The following is a 23,674-nucleotide window of genomic DNA, read 5'->3' on the forward strand; positions in this document are numbered from 1 at the left end:
TTAAGGCAAATGCATGTATACTACGCGATTCAAGGTGGACGCGTGATTTTCGAAGCCACAACCTGCAGCTGCAGACTTACACTGTGGGAAGGTGGCTTCGGGCAGTTTTGTGGCGTTCAGGCCCCGTTCCCCAACGGACTGCCCCCGGCTGCTGGAGGGTGTTCGGGTGGAGCACTTGGAGAAGCTCTGGGTACTTACTTCCCTTTGTCGTTAGAGGTGAGGAAAGGGAGGCCCAGAGTAGGGAAGTGGTTAGCCCGAGGACACACAGCTCGGAGGAGTCTGGAAACCCAGATTTGCCCTGTCCGGAGACGTGCTGCATTCGGTACCTAAGCATGTTTACCATGGCAAGGAAGGGGATCCCCAACAGGCAAGCTTACGGTCAAATAGTGCCTCACACGTCTGCAGGGCAGGAGACCCGGAGGAATTACGTTCTGGCCTCCCTACCTCGCAGCTGCCCACTGACAACTGAAACGAGAATCGGAAGGAGGGCGTCAACCTGAACCAGGAAACGGGCCGGCACAGCTTTCTGTGACTCGAAACACCGGCCTTCAGGCGACTACATACGGGTTTGTGCTTTCTGCCAAGGTGTCTTTGACATTTACTGTAAGCTCCTGACACCTGACGTCCCTTTTTACAGCGAGCACCTACCCATCGACTAGCGGCCGGTCACCTCTCACAGAAGTGCAACTCGCGGTAATTTACTCAAGTCAGTTAATACTGTTTAATAAATAGGCCAGAAAATTAGCTGAGAGGTTTTCTCGGCGGGCTGCGGCGTGCGACCAAAGTTGTGGAAGATTGTCCTTTGAATCACTAAGGCAAACTCTGTTGTGTCATTTTACAGAAAGCAATCACATAAAAAAGAGTTATAAATAGGAAAAGATTCCAAAGTTTCCCCACAGAGGGACAGGGAAATTGAAACACCAAAAAAAAAAAAAAAAAAAAAAAGAAAGAAATGAAAGAAAGAAAGAAAAAAGGAAAGAAAAAGAAACAAAACAAAACACAACCACCCCTACCCCCACAAAACATTTGCGTCAAGTTCTCCTCGATCATACAGTACTCAAGATCTTTGGATATTTTACAATATACAACTCCAAATTGCAGCCAAGAGAAAACAAAAAGAACTAACCAGTTGTCTGAAAAACTGAGTTTATAAGAAGTCATTACCTTTACAAAATAAAAACAAAGCCCCAACACCACTGGATTCCAATTTGTTCATTTTTCCTTGTTTTCTTTGAAAGTTTGGGTCAGCCCCAACCCCTTGGCTGATGGGGAAGGAACACGGGGATGTTGGCTGATGGGTCCCAGAAGCAAGTGTCAGAAACAGACAGGAGTCTAAGAGGTGGCTGCCCAGAAGGATGGTGTCTGAAGACAGAAGGGGGTCAGGACCAGTTTCCTCTGGTCGGAACGGCGTCTGGTGGGGTGTGGAGTCAGGGTCCTCTTCTGGGGAGCTGGAGAGTGACAGAGTCTGTGGTCTTCTCTGGCCTTTTTGTTCTTTTGTGTGTGTGTGTTTGCTCAGGAAGAAGCCAAGGCGATAGGAAGAGCCGAAGTCTCTTGTGCCCGCAGCTCCCGGACTGGGGACACCGGCCCTGGGTAATCCATGCAGATGAACCCTCCTACCATTGGGACTACCGAGAAACAAAGGCAAACTCAGCAAGAGAAGGGATGGAGGGCAGGAAAGGGGAGAGAAGAGGAAGGCACAGGGCCAGCAAAGCTGTCTTCCTTCTCGAGACCTACTGCTAGCTTGTGAACCAGGGAGAGCGTGCGTGCGTGCATGCGTGCGTGTGGGCAGCTGTGACTCACAGAGCCCCCGAGACCCCTACTGGAGCCGGGCCCCGCCTCCCACCACCGAGGGAAGCCAAACCACCCAGCTTCCTGCCCGAGCCACGAGGGAGGGCTTGAGGGTGTTCAGACACAGCAAAGGGGGCAATCCCTAGCAATACCGGAGCCCTGAGAAACCCACAACAAACATAAACCCTGGGTAACCGGGTGTTTTGTCTGTTTCTAGGAAACAGGGCAGAGGGGGGCAGCCGCCAGGTGTTAGGAGGTGACTCTCGGCCCTTCCGTGTTGGCCCCAGGAGTCCCAAGAGACTTTGCACAGCCCTGGAGAGGGAGTCAATGCTAACTAGTCGTCCCCAGGGGCCCTGGCTTCCACGGTGGCCTGCCTGCCTGGAGAGGTGGGGAGTATTTGGAGTTCCCCACAGCTGCCTGTGGACACGGCACATCTCAGCCCTTCTTTGTCACTCCTGTCTAGGGTGGCCACATTCCTCACCTGTGCTAATAGAGAGGTGGATGTGAGAAAACTAAATCCGGCAAGATAGACGGTTTCACCAGAGACTTCAGGCGTGCAAAGCTCCCACCTTCTCAGTTCTTTTGTGGGGGGCGGGGGGGGACAGGTGCGTATATGTGTGGGGGTGGGTGCAAGAGGGGAAACTAAATTGCCAGCTCCCCTTCGGAGCAGGGTAGAGACGACCGACCCGTCCAAGGTTACAGGACGGTGAGGAAAAATGGGCCCGGACTCCAGGAGCCTTCCCTGCCAATGGGGCATTTCCCGCAAGGATCCCGGGATGGCTGGAGACGAGAAAAGTGACCCACCAGAGCAGGGTCAGCAGGGACTCCGCCGTAGAATGGTGGCTCAGCTAGGATGGGCGCCCCAGGCCCCTCGGTAGGCCTCGTCCCTGTTCCACCTGGTCTGCCTCTGGCCAAGCTGCCTTCCTCCATCGAGCCCCACACGCAGCTCCAGAGTGCTCCTGGGCACCCAGGGTGTGGCCTCCTCGGGGCACGGGTCCCTGTGAGTTTGTGTGTGACAGCTGGAGAGACAGCCAGGTAGAGGCCAGGCCCTGTGGGAGGAGATGCCCACCTCAGACACCACCAAAAGGGATGCAGGAGGCCTTGGGAGGCCTAGAAAATACCACTGCTGCTGCTAATACGTTTTCGTTCTTTTTCCTTTGTGATTTGAAAGAAACAGTCCAGACCCACTGGGTAGGGCAGGGGACGCCTGGTGGGAGAGGGGGCAAGGGCCGCTGGACTGGGATCGACAAAGACCAGCCTAGTTGTTGGCTTCAGACATGGAGGCCACGTGGTTGAGGCCGGCGAGCCCGGGGAGGCCGGCCAGGCCCGCGGCCCACGGGTCGGGCAGCGGGAAGTAGGGCCGCGCGGCCGCCACGTTCTCGGCCAGCGCGAAGGCCAAGAGGCCCCCCGCGTTCCTCTCGGCCTCCAGCTGCGCGCGCCCGAACAGCTTCATCTGCGTCTCCTCGAACTGCCTCTCCAGCTCCTGCAGGCTCAGCGCGCCCTTGGGCGCCGCCAGGAAGTGCTTGGCGGGGCTGGGGCCGGGGAGGCACACGGCCGTCCCGCCCAGGTGGCCGCCCACCTCGCCCAGCGCGGGCGGCATCACGAAGGCCGCCTTCTCCGGCGCGGGGCCTCCGGGCCCGAAGAGCAGGCTGGCGGCCCTCCAGGCGGCGGGCTTGCGGCCGCGCCGGGGCCGGGCCATGCGGCAACTCTGGCGCTTGATGTGGCGGTGCAGGTGGTCGGAGCGCGTGAAGCTCTTGTAGCAGAACTCGCACTGGTAGGGCCGCACGCCCGTGTGGATGCGCATGTGGTTCTTGAGGTCGTAGTTGTGCACGAACTTGGCGTTGCAGTGGATGCACAGGTAGGGCCGCTCCCCCGTGTGCTTCCGCATGTGGATCTTCAGCTTGTCCTGCCTGCGAACGCAGAGGCGGCGGTCAGTCCCCGCGGGGAACCCCGGGAGCCGCGCCCCCCAGCCCCTTCCCCCTTCCTCCACAACCCGCTCCAGCTGGCCACGGCCGTGGCGTCCAACTCCAGAAACGGGCCCCCGTGCTAGGATTTACTTGCAAACGCGGCCTCACTGCAAACGGGTGTGGCTACTCACCTGGATCAGAGGGCTGGAGAAGGAGCGGTGTCCCGAAAGGCCTCCTTCCCTCCAGGACCCCGCTTACTCGTCAGCTCCGAGTAAGGAAGCCGCACCCTTTGTCGGAGGCCCCGGCTCGCACGCTGGAAAATGGGCCTGTCGGGGACACTTCTCCCCACAAGTCAGCAGCCTGGCCTTAGCCCTTGCGCGGTGTGGCAACCTCTGACACCGCCTTGCGCCTTAATTTCACGCCCACTGTCTCCAGGCAGGTCTTCCCTCCTGTTCCTCCCAGTGCCTTTGCCCCATCCTGGCCCCTGGGCTCTGGAGATCTGTCTGTCCTCGGCACTAATCTGGGAGGCTACAGAAGCCGGGCACACCTCGTTCAAGTCTCCTGCACTGTGGTTTCGCATCCCAAGCTGTGGGCTTTCCTCTTTGTCTGCGGAGAATTCCAGGGTTTACAAAAGAGCCAGGTGCGACAAGAATGTAGCCTAATCTAGGGCAAAGCTTTTTAGGATTTACATGCTATTATTCAGAGGGAAGGTATGGTGTAAAGGTGGGGCTCCGTTGGGGTTTGGGAGCCCCTGCTCCAGCTGCAGACCCACCGCGAACATGCTGAAAGACCTTAGGCAAGTTACTCAACGTCTCTGCACAGAGCTGAATTTAGCATTAGACACAGTTCCTATTGTCCGGGGCTGACGGAGAGAATCCGGGTTTGTGTCAAACTAGATTCAACACACCTCCTGGTGATCTCGCAAGGAACACTGACATCGCGGGGCTGTCTTCCTAAAGACCGAGCGCTGCACAAGGCAGCTAGAGGAGCCTTCCAGCCTGGCCGAAGTGGAGTCAGGTGGGCTGCAAGAACCCCTCTCGGGGTCCTTCCGCAGCCTTCCCCCACCAGGCCTGGCAGGCCAACGAGCTCTGCGTCCTGTCTCCTACCTTCCCCCCGCAGGTGTGGCCCCGGGGTGGGGCATCTGTCTGTAATTTTTGCCTCGGGTTTGAGGTCAGAACAGATGCAGAGCCCAGGCATTCGCCCTGAAATGGCCAGATTTAAACCATGCTCAATATAACCAACCGCAGGACAGCAGGAGCAGGTCCTGGTCTCCTGGTGTCCCCTGGCCGCTAGAGGTCTCACTGGCTCTCATTTTTGGACCGCTTCCCCCGGGGCGGGGCAGGAGAGAAAAGGACATTCTTAGGTACACTGGACCAGGACGGGTCCACCCCTTCTACCTGTGCTCCCAGGAAGGCCCAGGGCACCTGGGAGATGGAGATGGGGGGAGGGAGGAGGAAGTGAATACAGCTTCCGAAGCCGGCAGGTGTCCCCGCACACCAGACCCTCCTCTCCTCCACATTCTCCGTCCCTGCCCCTCCCACGAGCCACCAGCTGCGCCCAGGCTGCATGGCACCCTGCTGTGACATCCCACGCTCCCTTCCCCAGCCACAGCATACTGCCCTTATGGTGTCTATAACCCACATTTCATCCAGGTGACTGGGGGGTTTGAAGAGGAAGGGGCTTAAGCGAGCATAGGGGCCAGTGGGTCTCAAACTTGAGCCTGCCTAAGCACGGCTCTCAGGGCTTGATGAAGCAGCATGCTGGGCCCCACTCCCGGAGATGGTGCTTTGGGAGGTCCCCGGGGGGAGAGGGCAGGGAACACGCATTCCTAACAAGCTGCCAGATGCCGCTGCTGGTGCTGCGGGTCCATGGGTCCATGCATCACTTTGAGAGCCACCTTTGCTGGTGGGCAAACTGGGGCCCAGGAAGGGGAACTCGCCAGGGCCACCCAGAGAGTAATGGCAGAGCCGAGGCTAGAACTCACGCCTCTTTCCTCACTGCTGCAGAAGTGGGGTGCACAGTGCCCTTTGTGCCCCAGCAGCAACGCGATCTAGTCATGAGGGACGTGTCTTGGGACTCACACATTCATCTAGGCTCTCAGCGAAATGCTGATGCCAGGTGGTCAGCTGGGCGCGCTCACTGGCTACGGGACTTGTGTCCTCACCAGGGCCCGGTGGAGGACTCCATTGGAGTCATCAGTGGGGCTTTAAGTATATCAACTCACTTACTCCCACCATAACCTTATAAGGTGGATATTTTTCAAAATCACTGTTTCACATAATTAGTATTGATGCTGAGGGTCACCCTCAAATAATGGACGGTGCAAATGGTAAATCTTTAGATATTAAGGGCCCACTGTAAATATCCACAACTTCTCCCAAGCTTTTCATTAGAGCATCCAGATTAAGTCACATCTTAGCAGCAGTTAGCTGGCATGTGTAGGAGGTGCTGAGAAGGTGACTTCCTTTTACTGAGCACCTGCTATGGGCTGACGACTACACCGTTTCAATGACCCTGGGAGGTTGTTATTTAGAGGCAAGTTGTGGTGTAGGAGTGGGGCCCCCATTAGAGGTCTGGGAGCCCCTGCTGCAGCTGCGGACCCACCACTAACCTTCTGGGTGACCTCAGGAAAGTTACTTAACCTCTCTGTGCAGAACTGAACCTGGGGCCAGACATCAGTTCCTATTGTCCAGGACTGATGAGAGAAGCTGAGTCTGTATGAGTTAGATTCAACATACCCAGAATAATTTCCTCACTTAGAGGAAGAGTTGAGGCTCAGAGAAGTCAAGCAGCTTTCCCAAAGGTGTCCAGGCACGAGGGGCCAAGGAGCCTGGGGAGCAGTCTGAGGTATGGTTTGTTTGCAAGCTCTTCTGAGGTTGAGAAAGGGTAGATTTTCAAACCGGGGACTTCCAGCCTGTGAGGGAGTCAGGGCTGCCTCAGAAAGTGCAGACTAGGACAATCAAAACAGGGCATTTGCCGCCAGCTTTCGGACGCTGGGGCCAGAAGACCGGGGCATGCCTTGGGAGGGGCTCAGCCCTGGGCAGGAGCTGGCTGTCCCTAATGGAGACTTTTGTGGGAGCAGTGGAGGGTAGAGCTGCAAAGCTTATGATATGTTAGTCCTGGAAAAGAAAGTTAGAGATCATCCAGTCTACCAGGATCCCATTAACATGTTGTGATTCACAGTCTGAGTCAGTGCGCCCAGCAACCTGCATTTTAGCAGTATATTTGCGAGGACCTTGAAAATACTGATTTCATTCAGTCCCTTAACTCTCAAGATGAGGAAAGCGAGGACAGAGAGGGATGGCTTTCTAAGGTCACGTCTCCTCCTTATTCCTGTAACGACCTTTGCGCGTGGATATCATGCACATGCGCGTTGAGAGGCCCGGGGCCAGCCACACTCCAAGAACTGGACCAGGTCCTTAGCTGTCCTGGGCCCCAGTTTCCTGACCTCTACAATAGGGGGGGACACTGGGCTGCACCATTGTGACCTCTGGTGTTCTGTAAGTGTTCGAATGTTCTGGGTGTTCTGGGTAATGGGCTTACACTGAATCTCTTTCTCGCTAGTTGGCTTCATGCATTATGGTTGTTTTACCCTTATCTGAGGTGATGGATGTGTTAACGTGTTCACCACCACATTACTGTGGTCTCACGACATTGTATAAGCTTCCATGTTAGACGCCAGTTATATCTCAACGAAGCTGGGAAAAAAGAGATCACCCACCTACTTGCTCGCCCCCGGCCCCCACAGTACTGCACCCGCACAGCGCATGGATACGCTGTTCCACTAGCAGGCCGTGCTCTGGTCACTTTGTATCCTGGCCACCCGCAGGCACGAGCTGGGCTTCCAGGCTTCCCTCCCTCCAATGCGGAGCCTGCCATACTGTGAGATGTGGATGTTTGGTCCACCCTGTGTCCTTCCCTTTCTGCGCAGATCTCGTGTTCCCACGCCAGCGCTCCATCTCTGGGCTCCCACCAGAGGTCCAACCCCGGATGTCAGCGTGTGCCCTCCTTCCTTTCCAGCCGTGAGCCCTTGGCTCCGGCCCCCCTCCTCCCTGCACCTCTCTCTCAGTTTACTTTTGCAAACCGCCCTGCCTGAAATGTCTCCCACTCCCAACTCCCCCTCCTCCCGCTCCCGCCAACCTTTCAAGGTCAGATTCAAGGGCAATCCTCTACAAGCCTTTCCCTGTCCACCCAGGCCCCGTCCTTCGCCCTCGCCTTCCAGAGCACCTGTGACCTGAGTACTGTACCTCAAGCCAGGTCACTGAGGGGCGAGGAGGGAGCAACAGAAGACAACGTGTCAGCATCACCGTCTCCTGTTCCCAAATGACCCCATAGGTATCAGATTTGTCCCCCCTTCCCTGCCCCCCTTGCAGGGCGTGAGCTCCGGGAGCCAAGCCTCTCTCTCCGTACTGTGGCCCCTTTCGACCGTACGGGTACTCTTGGCAGATGAAAAAACAGTGCTCAGAGGTGCCTTTGCTGCTTTTATTTTCTATGCGTGTTATTTCCAGGGCAGGGGCCAGCACGTGTGCCGTTTTCCTGAGCTGTCCCTCTGTAGAGCCACCTCCCTGTCCCTGGCTCCTGCAGCCCTGTCTCGTTGGAAGCCCGGGCCGCAAGATGATGCAGGGGGAGCACACGGATGGGCGAGGAGCACTGGTCCCGGCTACTGCAGATAAGGAACCAAGGCTCTCCGTACTAACCAGTAGCATGGACCAGGTGCTTGCTGGGCACCCAGCAGTTACGCCTTATCTCGCGGAAGCCTGTGGAGGACGTGTCGCCATCACTGTCGTGAGGAAACTGGGGCAGAGAGGCTGCAGTAATGCGTCCACGTCTTCCCCGATCTTGGGCCATATGTGAACGGAATCAGGGGTCTGGGGGCAACTTTAGGAAGCGCCTGCTCCAAGCCCCTCACGTTACACGTGGGGAAGCTGAGGCTCAGAGAGGGGAGGAGGCCAAAGTCATACAGGCAACGAGAGGCAGAACCAGGGCCCTGAGCCCGGGGTTCCTGATGACCACTCTGGTGCCCTTTCCAAGGTGCCCCAGTCCGCAGAGACCCTGAGCCCTCCGGTCCCTCCTGGAGCAGCGCTTAGCGTGAGCCCGGCCGGCACTGCTCTCTCAGCCCTCGCTCACGCTCAGTCTGCGGCGCCGAAGGTACCGGATCTGCTTGGGTGAGGATCTGCCAGACGCTTCTGTATCCTGTGCGGATGGCGCATGGCACTGAACACGCAGCGGGGGGCTCGTGGCTCGTTTGTCGACTGACCGCTGGCCTGCAGCTGCCGGATCGGCTCTCAGGACCCCCTACTCCAGTTCCAACGTGCTCTGGGTCGCCCTGATTCCCTTGTCTGCCACCCCCTTCCTTTCCTCTGCACTGGGAGCAGCCCCGGCCACGTGTGCCCGAGCCTTGATCTGCATTCCCCTTTCCAGCCCGGAGAGCTTATTGTGGGAAAGATGCGCCCGTCCTCATGAGCTCATTCTCCTGAGTGAAAGCGAGGGCTGCGGGGTCTCGCCCGGGGGCCTCGGCCTCCACGAGGGCTCCCGGTCACGATAATGCTTTCCCAGCACCATCCGCCCAGACTTCTTGGTAACCTGATGGTCTGAGACAAACCCTCTTCCTGCTGCCACTGCTAATGACATTGCATTATCTTAATAAGGTCCCCAGGGCTGCCAGGAGTGGGAGGGCTAAAAGGAAAATACGGGAAGAAAGCAGCAGCCAGGCTCCTGGCCTGGTCTGGGGAGCAGACTGCTGCCGGCGTGCGGAGCGACCAGCACGGGGCTCACGCCGGCAGCAGCTGTTGGAGGCAAGACCTTGCGGCCTTTACGGGACGGTGGCAGGAGACCCCGTGGAAACTGGGGACTTCGCAGCTGGCCAGAGAGTGACGCTCAGGGTGTGAGGCATAGGCAGGAGGACTCCCAAGTGCTTGCGGGGTGACCAGAGCTAGGAGGGGACAGCGTGGGGCCAAAGAAAACATAGTCTGGTTGGAGCCTTTGAGGCCTTGCCTGGTTTCCGGGGGTGTGTCCTATCTGAAACAACCGGTGTAGGACAATGGTCCCCAGGGCCGGTGGAAATTGAGCCCCATCTCAGAGGGGAGGGTCTGATGCCAAGGGACAGACAACATCATGGCGGGGAAGGCCTTCATCTCTCTTCTTGGAGGACGACAGAATGAGAGCTACAGGCAGGCTTTGGGGGCAGAATGGGCTCTGTGGGAAGGAATCCCGGGTCCTTCCACCACGGTGGCTGAAGCCATTAGGGATGATGTCCCCATGGGCGTGGCGATTCTGGGAGTCGGCATCTGAGGCCGTAACTCGGAGCCTGAGCCAAAGGGCCGCTTTGCAAGAAGAGGGTAGGCCGCTCCAACATCCCTCGGGGCGACGGGAAGCGGGGTCACATCAAGGAGAAGGGAAAGGAGGCCTGACTAGAGAGTAGAAGCCCAGTTGTGTTCAAGGAAAGAAGGGGAAGATAGTGTCCAGGAGGAGGAGTTGAGGGCGGCCGGTCCTGGCTCCCTCAGCCTCTGGGGGCCGGGTCCCAAGGAGCGGCTTGGCCTTGCAAAGGAGTCTGGGAATTCTGAGTCAAGGCGGCCACTGCTTTCAGTGGCCGCTGAAGGGCCTCCGTCTGGGGAGGGAGGGAGGGAAGGTGTTCTGGGTGGTGGCTGCAGGAAGTCAGCCACCAAGAAGGTCCCGAGGAAAGGCTGCAAGGGGACTTGGCTGCAGGGAGAGGTACGGGAAGCCCTACATGGACAGGCTGGTGGGAGACAGAGAAGAACCCTTGCAGGGCAGCTCCGGGAGGGGCGGGAGGGAAGCACCGAGCCAGTTCTTCTGAAGAATGTGACCCGGAGCGCGGTTGGGGAGCGTTCCAGGCGGACGGCCACAGCCCAGGGTACGAAATAAAGTCCCCAGGGTCCCTTGTGGGAGGAGGCCAAGAAAATGTCCAGCCTCCCCCCACCCTGGGGCTCCTCTGCCCCCGGGAAGGGAGTGCCCGAGAGCAAGTCTGATCTTTGTCAGCAGGGTCCGGGTCCAGTGGGAACCGGGTGAGGGGAGGTGCTGACGGAGGCAGGAACGCAGCTGCTTCAGGGGCCCAGATGGCTGTGGCGGAGCAGAGCAGGAGCAAACCGGAGGGAGGGCAGGGCAGACGCAAGGCCGGTCTGGCCCGGAGGGCTGGTGAGGCTGCAGGCACAGAGGCCCCCTAAGTGATCATCAGGAATGTGCCGGGAGGGAGGGTTCTGGAATGCAGCCCTCCTATACAACCCAATATCCTGCCCAAACCAGGAGGCCAACTCAGAGAATGTTCTCGTGTCAGGAGGGCGAGAAGTCTGTCTGCAGTGACTGAGCAAGTTTAACCCTCTCCCTAGGGAAGGCAGGGCCCACAGACCGGCGTGGCCTGGACAGAAGGCTGTGTGTGGGAAGGGCCTGGAGGGAAGGCACTTGGGGTCCTGGGCAGGCTCACTATGTGGCATGCTGAGACGTGCATCACCCTGAACCCACAGACCTGGGACTCCCTTGAAGGGAGAGGTGTCCTGGAGGCAGCCATCTGTGTAGGGAACAGGCATGGGAAATTAGGGACACGGACCCTGGACGGCAGGAGGGGGGCAGTCTGGCGGACTTGGGGCCTGGCTTTGTGAAGAGCGTGCTCGTCTTTGAAGTCATTCCTGGGGTCCTGGACTGGGAGTCACAGGCTGGAGATGGGTGAACGGCACTCCAGTGTAGACTGTGCCCTAGTTTATCTCCCCAGTGTTATCCCTGTGGCCTTGTGCTCTTGTCACACACCTTGTTCAGGTGTTCTGGCCCCGCACAGGGGTGAATTCAGGAGAAGGTGGTGGGGGTGGGGCATCAGAGTGGCAGGGGCATTAGTGAGGGATATCCCAGGGGAGGTGATCCCCAGGAACTTTGGGTCCAGCTGCTATGCGGCGATAACAGCAGAACACCCTGAGGTCAGCGTTGCAGGGCGGAAGGGGATGCGCGCGGGATATCGGGGGGGGGGGCCTGCCCCTCCGCACCTGGGGACTCTCCCTCCACTGTCAGCTCAAAGCATCTGGGAGAGATTCGGTGTGGGGTTTCCCTCCCAGAAGCAGCTGTGCGGGGACCCCAAGGCCACCTTTGAAACCGTCAGCATCGTCCTTCGAAACAGTCACCCGAGGAGCCTGCTGCAGAGCCGTTTCAGCAATGCCACGGTCACCTGAACCCATTTCCGACACCCTTCTCTGGAGACTTCAAACAGAGTTTTCAAGCCACCCAAGAGAGCGGGTCTCATGACTTCGTAAGACTCATCTTCTCTTTACGCCCGAAAAATACCGTCCCTGATATGCTGTTCAACTTGACGGCAAAACAATTTCACTCTGTGCTCAAAGGCCAAAGCTTGGGCCCACTGAGGAAGCTCAGGAGAAGGCGCCCCCAGCAGTTCCCAAAGAGAAATTTCCAAGAGGATGTGGGGTGATGGCACCTCCACTGGCGTAAGTGTGGGTCTCGGGCTGGGTTCTTTGCCAGGGACGGGGGCCGTGTGAAGAAGAAGTGCAGGTAAGAAAATAGGTACTTGGGTTCCTCTTATATAACCAGGGGATTTTTCATTCCAAATAAGCCTAGGACCTGGAAGAGAAGGACATCATCGACTCCAACAAACCAGTGCATATGATTTGAATAGAAATGCACATCCTCAAAGGAAAGGACCTGGTCCGGTCAGTCACGGTCACAGAGCTCTGTCCACATCCGACACACAGAAACGAGCAAGCCCTGAGGCAACGCCACTCACCAGAACTTTCTCCACCGTCAACATGGCTGGGAGGGTCAACCTCACGCCAGTGACCACAAACAGCCCCGACAGACCCCATTTTCCCCAGAGGAGGACCATCAACACCGAGCCGGGAACCAATCTGACCCACATCATCCCACTAATCAGCTTTGAACCTGAAAGTTGCCGCGCAGAAGGGGTACGGAACACACGCTTGCTGACCGGCACGGAGTCTGTGAAAGGCGAAAGGCTTGTCACGTATTGCTTTCAAATTTCAAATTATACAACCGCAGGAAGTTAACCCTCTTCCCAACGTGGAGAGTCAAGGCGGAGAACATAAACAAGAGGCTTATCCTTTAGCTCGGATCCCAAAAGAAGATCGGAAGGGCTCCAGGGGTCTCTACACTCTCCTGGTCACAGATTTTGCTGTCCTGCAAGTCCCAGCTCTGGCATCTTCCTCTGCATGTGCTTACCAGAGCGGTGGATGGCTCATCTGTAAACACAAGGCCAGAGCACCTCCCCATCTCCCCAGGACCTGGCCGTGGTGACAATATGCAATATACTTAGGACAGCCCCTGGCCCGTCCCGAATAAGATAAAGAGGCGGCCCTCCACAGGGGAGCCTCAGAGCGGCTTCTGTGGATCCACAGTGGGGAAGGGGAAGGGAGGTCAAGCGAGCGAGGAGCTGAGGCCCCTCGCTTCTGACCGAACTTGAACCCCTCTGCCCTCATCTGTATTACATCTTGTGCTTCCGCCTAAGAGTGTATCTCAGACAGTATTTTAGCCCCTTAGGGAGAGTTTGGAAATCGCCACACCAGGGAAGGCCTGGCGTGCCTTCTAGTGAATAAACTTGCCATGCATCTGGGGTCCGGCTGGGCCTCCCCTCCATCCCAGCCCACCGTGTCCCTCTCTGCTGTCGTCACGGGCCACACACCCCCCCCCGCCCTTCCTCCTCCCCCGCCCCTGGTCCCCCGCCTGAGGGCTGTGATGCGCACCTGGTGAAGCGGACCTCACAGATGTTGCACATGTATGGCTTCTCCCCGGTGTGGGTCCTCATGTGCCGCGGCAGCTTCCCGGCCCCCATGATGACTTTGTGGCAGATGGGGCACTGCTGAGAGGCCTTGGGCTTCAGCTTGCGCTCCTCCACCAGCGGCCAGGGCGGGAAGAGGCCCCCCAGGTGGGTGGCACTCAGGAAGTTGAGATAGGCACCATAGTCGTTCTCCGCCTTGATGGGGCCCAGCGGCCCCCCGGGAAGGTCGGGGAACATGTCCTTGAAGAAGTCGTTGGGGAAGGGGGGCGGTGGGGGCGGGGGCAGCTCCTCCTTCTCCTCCTCCTTGATCTTCCGGTTCTTGATGACCAGGTCGAGCGGCCCACTGTCCATGGGCTGCTCAGGCAGCTGGGCAAAGGCACCGAAGTCCCCCGGCCAGAGGTGCGGGAAGAAGTCAGGGGCGAACGGAGATAAGGAGGGTCTCCTATCAGTGATGTTGGCTTTGGGGTACAGGTTCTCCCTCAGCAAGGATTCGATGGAGAAGTCCCGGATGACGCCCAGATGGCCGGGGCTGCCGGCCTGGAAGGAATCGGGGAAGTCCCTGGGTGCGTCGGAATAGGCCTTCTCCGTGAGATGGTCCGTCTTGGAGGGGCTTTGGTGGCAGTTGATGTCCTGGGGGTCGGGCAAGTTTTCTTGGTCGGCGAAGTCTTCGGTGTCATCATCTTCGTCTTCTTCCTCTTCCTCCTCCTCTTCCTCCTCGTCCTCCTCGTCATCGTCATCCTCGTCGTCGTCGTCGTCCTCCTTGTCGTCCTCCTCCCCGCCGTCCCCGCCGGGCTCCATGATCTCCAGGCACACGTTCACGATGCACTGGATCTCCAGCATCCTGGCGGCGTTGAGGATGTGCTTGACGTTGGAGGCGGTGATGGTGAGCGTGGAGGTGTAGGCGAAGTCCAGGATGGCAGCCAGGGCCTCGGGCTGGACAAAGTCGATCTCGTAGACGTACGGCTGACTGGCCAGGGCGCCGGCCGTGAACAGCTTCTTGAAGTACTTGCTGCAGGCCGCCAGGACGGCGCGGTGGGTGCGGTACTCGTGTTCCTGCACCACGAGGAGCACGTCGCAGAGCAGGCCGTCCTGCCGCTGCTCGTTCAGGCTGCACAGGACCTCGCTGCTGTGGTTGGGGAAGGGAATGCCGATGAGTTCGTCGATGCCATTGGCCATGTTCTCAGCCAGAGCCCTGCAGGGACGCACAGAGAGGAGGCCGGGGTTAGAGGCACAGTCCCAGGAGGGGACACCCAGCTCTGGGGCCGGTGAGGGGGGCCGCCGGGCTGGTGGGCGCGCTGGCCACGGCACCCCTGCCTTTGCTTAAGGCTTCCCGCTCCACCAGAAAGCCGACCCTCCTCCCTCTCGGCCTGGCCAAACCCCACCTGCGATTCAGAGCCCAGCGCGCAAGGCGGGCTTTTCACTGTACCCCCGGGGCCCTCTCCCGGCGCCCCCAAGGCCCTTGGCCTGAGGCTTCTCAATGGGCAGGTAGTATACGCCATTTAGCCAAGGCTGTGGAAGCTTCTCCTGGGCACGGTTCCACTGAATTCGCTTCCTGCTCTGGGCACTACAGGAGTGGCCCTCAGTCAAGGGCCAAGCAAGGGAATGTTCTGTCGCCACTCAGGGCTCCTGCTGGGTACATGCTCTGTTGTTTTGTTTCGTTTTCCACAAAGCCTCTGACTCGGGTAATGGATGACTATGTGGCTACCATTGGCTACTGTTCTGAGCGGCGCTGTGGTCCCCCCTCTGCCTGCCCCAACTCGTATGCTGGAACCTTAAGCCTCAGGATCTCAGAATGTGACTCCCTTCTAAGCCTCAGGATCTCAGAATGTGACTCCCTTCGGAGGGAAGACTTTTAAAGAGGTGACTGAAGATCAAATGAGGTCACGTGAGTCAGCCCTAATCTAGCATGACTGGTATCCGTATAAGACGGGAGGAGGACACAACACTCAGAGGGCAGAGCCCGTGAAGACACAGGGAGCAGATAAGCGAAGGGGAGAGGCCTCAGAAGAAACCAAACCGGCCTGACACCGTGACCCTGAACTTCCAACTTCCAGAACTGTGAGAAAATCGGTTTCTGCTGTTTAAGCCCCCGAGTCTGTGGCTCTTGCTTACCGCGGCCCGAGCAAACCGATAACAGCTTTTAGGAATCTTAACAACCAAATTTTGTGGCCCATTTTCGGCACAGGAATGGGGGCCTAAAGGCATATGTCTTGCCTTCTGACCTTACTTCCGGCTTCGTTCTAGTTGATGGCATTTCTATTCATTTGCAAATCTTGATCTTTTTTTTCTCCTTTTGAATACTGACCTGCTATATATGTACATCGGCGAGCTGTTTCACATGTCAGTAAACCTTTAAATTCAGTATTAAATTCGAGTACACTGTTAGTTAACTTATCGTGTCTGTATTCTGTTACCCTCAGGGAAACGCATCGCCTGCAGGGAGAAGCCTCTTCTGAGACCCCTTAGGATGAAGTGTGGCCAGTGACAGCCACTGGGAGGCAAAAGGGCAGGACAGAGGACACCAGAGGACATCACCTCCCTTCAGGGAGCCAGACTCATCGCCCAAGTCCACAGATTCAACCTGGACAAAAAGCCGCTTCAGTTTTTGTGCCATGGCATCGAGGACCCCCTCTGCTTAGGGCAAAGCTTGATTGTGGCCCATGCGTAAATCCTAGCAAAAGCCTGGTCCTTACCCTGGTGCGATGACAGTGAAAAGCAAACAAAAATGAAAACAAAACCTGAAAGCCTCATGCCCCAGTGGGAAGAGCTTTGGGGATTCCCACACATTTATCTTCTGGACGTTTCCACTTTGGGAAGGCAGGTGCCATGGGAGGGGAGGAGTGAGAAGGGCCACTCACACGATATGTGCCCCGGGTGGGGACTGGAGACCCCAGGGACCTGGCGGGGAGTGCAGGTGCTCAGGAGGTTTCCCAGAGTGAAGGCCTTGCTGCTGCCCTGCCTCCTCATCTTCAAAAGGGCCAGGGACCCCCACAGGCCACGCATTCATCCCCTAAATAGTCACTGGGTCTCTCCCTGTGCCAGGCACCGCCCTGACCTCTGGGGATGCACGGCAAGCAGACCAAGAAGGTCCCTGCTCTAACAGAGCTTACAGAGACATAACTGTGATAAAGGAATATCAAGATTCACCAAAGAGAAACGGGGGCTCCCCACCCACCCATCAGAATGGCTAAGACAAAAAGAGAGACAACACCGAATGCTGGCGAGCAAGTGGGGAAAACTGGATCACTCATCCATTGCTGGTGGACATAGAGAACGGTAGAGCCTCCCTGGAAACAGCCTCGTGGTTTCTTACAAAACGAGATGTGTAACCGCCATACGACGCAGCGCTCTTGATCAGGCACTGTTGAGCCTTGATCAGGCACTGTTTTTTTTTTTTAATTTTTTTCAACGTTTTTATTTATTTTTGGGACAGAGAGAGACAGAGCATGAACGGGGGAGGGGCAGAGAGAGAGGGAGACACAGATCGGAAACAGGCTCCAGGCTCTGAGCCATCAGCCCAGAGCCCAACGCGGGGCTCGAACTCACGGATCGCGAGATCGTGACCTGGCTGAAGTCGGACGCTTAACCGACTGTGCCACTCAGGCGCCCCAAGGGACCATTCTGTATCTTGAGTGTATGGAGGTCAATATCTCGGTTGATGTTTTACGGGGATTTTGAAAGATGCTACCGTCAGGGCAAACTGGGTAAAGTGTACATGGGATGTCTGGATTATTTCTTAAAACTACATGTGAATTGGGGCGCCTGGGTGGGCTCAGTTGGTTAAGCACCCGACTTGGGCTCAGGTCATGATCTCGCGGCTCGTGAGTTCGAGCCCCGCGTCGGGCTCTGTGCTGACGGCTCGGAGCCTGGAGCCTGCTTCGGATTCTGTGTCTCCCTCGCTCTCTGCCCCTCCCCTGCTCGTGCTTATCTCTCTCTCTCACAAATAAATAAACTTTAAAATAAGCTAGATTTCTATTTTAAAAAAAACTACGCGTGAGTCGACAAGTTATGTCAAAAAGAGAAAGCTTAATTGAAAGAGTCAAATGGTAGGAAATAACTTAAACCAATAAATAGATCTCCTTATACCCTAGTGAACGACTCTTATCATCTGTCTATAGTAGTGGGTGAGGTGGTGGGAAGAGGGAGGCTACTTTAGTCAGAGTGGTCAGAGAAGGTCTCCTTGGGCGGTGTCATTTGAGCTGAGGCCTGGATGGCAAGAAGGATCCAGTCATAGGATGCTGTAGGGAACAGTGGGAACAGTAAGTGCAAAGTGGGCAGACCCATCAAGGCGCTCTAGGTCTGGGGGGCCAAGTTCTGCTCTGAATGGCCCCATTTAACGTGGTTCTTGTCCACTGAAAAACCATTTCACTGCTGCATCCCTTTGGGGGGCTCAGATCCCTCGGCGGTCCTGTGTAGGACTCCCCTCTTCCTCTCTGACCAGGGAGGGCATCCCCACGCTGCAGGCCTCAGCTATCTGTGCTGCAGAGAGTGTTCTGAGGCTCCCTCCTTCCTTCCCTTACACCCCAGGCCTCCCTGTTGTAATGGTGGGAGCCAGAGGGAAAGCTTGAGAAGCCAGGGCAAGCGTTGAGGCTAGGTGCTTCTTTGGGGCTGCCATTTCTATTACGGTCCCCGGAAGGATGCTTTGTTGCAGCCAGGTGCAACATGACCTCCCGTGCAGTGAGTAAGGGGACCTGAGGACACTGGTCCCCATCCCCCTGGCCCCAGCCTTCTGCTTCAGACACTCAGACCTCATAGGGCAGACTGGGAGGACTTAGGGCCGGGCCAACCTTGGCCAACACCTTCTCTCTGCAGGCCAAGTGCCCGCCCTAAACAATGGGGTTCCCAGATGAGGGATCAGAGTCATCATCTGCCCTCAGGCCTGCTCATCTTCACGATCACTGGGGTATAGCTCCTATTATTATCACTATTTCTATCTCACAGAGGAGGTAAAGAAGGCACAAAAGGATAAATCACAGAGACGAAGTAACGGCGTAAAGATCTGAGTCTGAAGTCTGGCTTCTCGGGCCATGCTCTTGGCCACAACCAATCTACCTCCTGCCTCTGCTTCACAAAGGCAACCAAGAATGGCCAGCAGTCCTTGCTGTGGCCTGAGTGGCCCAGACTCCGGGCATCCAGAGATGCTCAGGGGTGCCTTTGGGGAGGAGGGTGGGAAGGATTTGGGTCAGCAGGAGAGAGCGGCCCTGCCTCTCCATGGGGGGCGAGCAGGCAGGGGCAGCAGGCAGGTGAAAGCCTGGCCAGCCTCAGGAACTGCAGCGTCAGGAAGACTTCCCAAGCAAGCCTCAGGTCGTGGCTTTTCTCAGAGTGGGTTCAGTGGCTCGCCTACTTGCTCCCCGGGCAGCCTCCCCTGGTGGTTCTGGCAAAGCTCCGCCAGGGGACAGGGAGAGGGCGAGGGGAGGTGATGGAGCTGAGGCCCCATCAGGCCTTCCCATCCTGTCTTCTGAGCACCGCCTACCTGGATATGCTGACTGCCCACAGCGCTGTTCTCAGTGTGCCCCACGTCATTCCCCGGTACCCCCTTCCCTCTAATCCCCCAACACGAATCCTGCTTTGCAGCCCCCATGGCTTTGCTCACACTGAGCTCCTGGCTGGAGAACACCCAACATCTTGCGTCTCCGACATCCTTCACCTCTAGGGGGCCGCATCCCACCCACACTTCAAGACTTCCCCCGTCCCTCAGTTCAGATGCCGGGCCTCTCCCGCCTTTAGATCTCCCGAACCCCTGATGCTTCCTACCGTTTATTTCACGCTGCTTGTGCTATAACTTATGTTATGCGTCTTGCCATTTCTGCTAGATTGTGAGCTGCTGGAGGGTGGGCTGCCATTACAATGCTCGGCACAGTCCTGGCACACAGCTGGTGAAGGTCTAGGGCAGGGGCTCCGAGCGCTGAAATTACCACGGTGCAGGTGGTTCACGACACAGTGGTACCCCCTCTAAGGGAAGACTCGAAGATGTCCCCCCACCCCATGATTCTTGCCTCCTGGTCGCAAGGATCCATGCCCTCGTGTGGCCCCCTTCCACGTGAATACGGCTGACCTGTGTAACTGATGAGATTTCTGGACCTGATGGTGTGGTCGTGAAAGACATCCTGGGCGGGTGGGCGGGGGGAAGCCAGCTGCCGTGTGATGGGGACACACAAGCAGCCCTATGGGGAGGTACACGTGGCAAGACTGTGGCTTCCTGCCAGCAGCCAGCCCCAGCTCACCAGCTGGGTGAATGAGCCACGGCGAGAGCGGGTCACTCAGCCCCAGTCAAGCCTTCGGATGACGGCAGCCACACTGACATCCTATCATCCAGGGAGATACAACTCCCTGAAAGATACGGAACCAGTGTCCTTTAGCAGAGGTGCTCCCGAGATCCTGACTGTGAGACAGCAAACGTTTACTCTCATTTGAAATTTCTAAATTCTAGGGTGACTTGTTACGTGGCAACAGGTCACCACACAGGGGCCCCCCCCCCACTGACTTCACGCGCATTGTAGATGTGTGATCGTTAGCATGACAATTGTCCGGCAGATGGCAGTTAAGATGCTCCAGTCTAACAAAACCAGCGTATTACGAGATGATTTCGATAGATGCAAGTAGACATATTGAGGAAATGGCACCTTTTCCAAATTCCCACCAAGCACCATATGGGCAGCAGGGTCCTCGCGCTTAGAAACACCTTCTCATCTCAGACGATGGTTTGTAAATGAAACTTCGACTGCTAAGTAAAATGTCCAAATCAGTAAAACCCCAAGAAGTCGGTTCTTTACGGAGAGCCAAGTTTTCTTGCTTGCTAAGGGCTTATTCCTCTAAAGACGAAAAATGTTTTCAACGTTTTCTAGAGAAAATTCTTACAATTCTTTAAGCTTTCCCCCAACCTTTTAAAACAGAGGAGATGCGACCCATGGAACTGTGGGTCGGTGGTCAGTGTCTCATTGGAGCCCACCGAGGAGAGCAGAGTGGCCGTCCCTATGCTAAATGTCCCATCTCGTGTGCTCTTGGAGCATGTCTGCTGGGACTAGAAATCAGGAACCCATCGCTGTGTGACTTTGGGAGGCCCCTCTGCCTCTCTGGGCTTCTGCCTTTTCATCTCGTCCTCGACGAGTCATGGAAAACCTGATAAGTGCTGTCATGACTTTGAGAAGCTACAGGTGCAGAATGGAGAAATGAGGAGGCAGTAACAGGCCCGGGTGACCCTGGGCACGAAGGCCGGCCTGCCCAACAGCGACTTCTCGCCGCGCCTGGGTTCTGAGCCTTCGTCCCATCATACTCCTGGAGGGGCGGATGTAATCCTGTCTTGGGGGCTGTTTTTCCAGGCAGGAGGCAGGTCTGCCACTTGCTGTTTCATTGTCTCTTTGGGAAAAAGTGCCCCCTCCGTGCACCCTGGGAGCTTCCCTGGTGACCCTAAGATTCCCATGCCCTGGAGGGCCTGCAGACAGCACGGTCCCCAAGGGAAGGCCACGCCACACCCCCACCTTCCCGCCCAGGCCCTCCAGCCTCTTCCTCCCATTGCCGGAGACAGGGCAGTCCTGTCTCCAAGAATAACACACTCAGGAAAGACAATTACACACACACACACACACACAGGCCAGAAAGAAAAGGGCGGGAGAGAGGGGAAGAGGGGCTTGGAGATGGAGGGAGGAGGTGAAAGAGGAAGAATGCAGGGTGGGTGGAACCTTCTCCAGTGCGGTCATTATCCCAGAGGACCTCCCCTGGGCCTCTGCCCTCGGGGAAAGGCTCTAGAGCTCAGGTATGTCTGAGTAGCCCTGTCTGACCAAAGCAGCATTTCTCACCTCTGGGCTTCTGTTTGTTCAACTGCAGAATGAGAACATTACCCACCCCAGGTACGCACCTGCTCCCCCCCACCACCCCCACCAGGAGAGGCGGTCATGCCCTCTAAAGAGGGGAGGAGGTGCTCCTCCAAGAGAAACCAAGAAGTGGTGGGGGTAGGGCGATTGGAAGGCGCTTGCATTTTTGTGTTATTCTGTGTCCTCTTCTAATAACCCAATCAGTCAAGCACGCCAGCTAGCATTCGAGCTAATGATCGATCCCAACGACCCTTTATGGACTGCTTGTAACATGTCGCCCATCACACTTCTAATCCTTCCTCAACTGACACAGTTCTGAGAGGTACATATTTCATATCATCAGCTCCAATTAAGAGAGGAAGAAACAGGCATGGAGGGGGTCAGTGGCCTGCCAATGCCACAAGCCAGCAAATGTGACGTGGGATTGGAGCCCAGCTGCCTCCGGTGCCAACACTCCTCTCCATTCCCCTTTACACACTGCCTCCCACAAAGTCCAGCTTGGGATTTGAACCCTTCTCCCCAACGGTTGTCTCTCACTTTAGAGATTTCTCGGAGCCCGGGGTGAGGGATGTGTACATGGGGGCGGGTGGGGGGAAGGCTGCATGCATATCAGGAGTCTCGGTATCAAGTACAAATGAAAGGTATGGACAGGAAGGCTCCAGAGGCTTCCAAGGCTCAGTTTCCTCATCTGTACGATGGGGATGATAGTCCAGTCTACCTCACAGACTCATCCTATGGGTCAAATGAGGTTGAGGCACATAAAGGGCCTCCTGGTACATAGTAGGGGCTCAACAATTACGTGTCAGCAATTACGAAGTCCAGGAAGGACACGGACCTCGCACTGATGTCTTGGCAAAGGGAAGTAGGACCATACTGGGAACTACTTTGCCTTCTGCATAGTTTCCTAGAAGTCCACGCTATTTAAGCACTTCTCCTAAAGATATCCCGAGAAGGACACTTACGTGCTCCCAGGGCCACCCCTGGCATGCGGAGGGCATCATCACCTTCCGAGGTCCTTCCATGCCTCCTGTCTCATACTTCTAAGCCATCAGGTAGGCAAGGCTGACATAAATATGCCCATGTTACAGATGAGAAAAATGAGGCACAAACAGGAGCCTTGCCCAAGGTCGCACAGCAAATTAGTGCCAGGGTCAGAACTAGCATCAGGGTGTTCTGATGCCCCAGCCTCTACTCCCCTGAAAGGCTACAGTGCCCCCTGCGAGGTGCAGAGTTGCCCAGCTAGTCGGGGACCCACGTTCTCGGACTAGTTTTACTAGGAACGTGAGGTGCGTGGAAGGCAGATTACACACTCCTGCCGCCCTCGGTTTGGAGGGAAGTAACTGCCTAGATCTCACCTGCTCCAGGCAGGGTCTGATCCTCATATGTCTGTATCATTCCCAGGATGCCATCAAACGGGAACATAGTAGATGCTGAATGAATGAGATCAGTTCAAATACAGAGTGGGGACAGACCTGAAGTCACAAACGGCAGTGGGGTGGCTCGAACCCTCTGCCTTGGGGACATCTAACATTTGATCAGAGCCCTGTCATTCGTAAGGCACGTACACTCATTCATTTCATCCTTATTATGATCCCCATTTGATGGGGATCAGAGAGGCTATGTGACCTGCCCTAAGTCACAAAGCTCGGTTCAGCAAATCTGGGGCTCAGGATGATGCTTCCATCTGCCAACCCCCCAGGGCAGGCTGGCCCCAGCAGTGGCAGACTGCCGCTGCCCCGGGAGTGGCCCCACTGGTCTCCAGTCCCAGCTCCTCCCCTGCCTGGGCATGGAGCTTCAAAGCCACCTGGCAGAATTGGTGGCTGCGGTGAGGGCGAGGGGGCTGTACAGGGGCAGAGGAGGGATGTGGCTTTTTCTTCCAGACCTGGGAATGAGGCTGGGCAGTGGACACCTGCATCCTGCGAGCAGGTTCTTACTCCCTGTGGTCTGTGTAGGCACTGAATTCTGCAAGGGGCCGGTGGGCCAGGGCAAAAGAGGCACAGGGAGGCCTGGCCCAAGCAGCTGGCCAGCCCTGCAGACCTCTGCTGGGCGCGCCCCACCCAGCCCTTGGCAGGTCCCCTGAGCGGGGGCAGCCACACCCCATGGCCCCGGGATGCCCCGGCGCCTCGGCTGCCCCAGAAGCTGGGGCCAGACATGTGGGCTGGGAGGCTGGGAAGGGTTACTTCAACTTCCAGCCTGCCGGAGCACCCCAGGAGGAGAAGCCGGCCCCACCTGCCCTGTTTCACAGTTCTCTGCTGAGGCCCCCGAGTTAACAAAGCTTCAGGCCTGTTGAGTTCTATATTCTGAGAGGCTTGTCCACATCTGCTTTTCTGAATCCGTTTCCCTAGGATCCTTGGTACAGAAGGAATTACTCGGCCCATTTTGCTAATGAGAAACCCCAGCTCATGCTGGTGAACACACTTGCC

At 56.8% G+C, this 23,674-nt stretch overlaps 1 protein-coding gene across 3 annotated transcripts in view; it reads right to left on the reverse strand.

The window, feature by feature from the left end:
* Positions 1 to 707: 707 nt before the first annotated feature.
* The window catches only part of ZBTB7C (zinc finger and BTB domain containing 7C), a 351,806-nt gene continuing 328,839 nt past the window's right edge, over positions 708 to 23,674 (reverse strand). For all 3 annotated transcript variants that reach the window (XM_043558760.1, XM_043558761.1, XM_043558762.1), the window contains 2 exons: positions 13,406 to 14,632; positions 708 to 3,698 (listed from right to left, as the gene is read on the reverse strand). In XM_043558760.1, the coding sequence (XP_043414695.1) occupies positions 3,047 to 3,698; positions 13,406 to 14,616 (1,863 nt within the window). In that variant the 5' untranslated portion in view covers positions 14,617 to 14,632 and the 3' untranslated portion in view covers positions 708 to 3,046. The remainder of the gene's footprint in view (positions 3,699 to 13,405; positions 14,633 to 23,674) is intronic.

The sequence above is a fragment of the Prionailurus bengalensis genome, chromosome D3 (assembly GCF_016509475.1).
Source record: "Prionailurus bengalensis isolate Pbe53 chromosome D3, Fcat_Pben_1.1_paternal_pri, whole genome shotgun sequence".
In the NCBI taxonomy this organism is placed as follows: domain Eukaryota; kingdom Metazoa; phylum Chordata; class Mammalia; order Carnivora; family Felidae; genus Prionailurus; species Prionailurus bengalensis.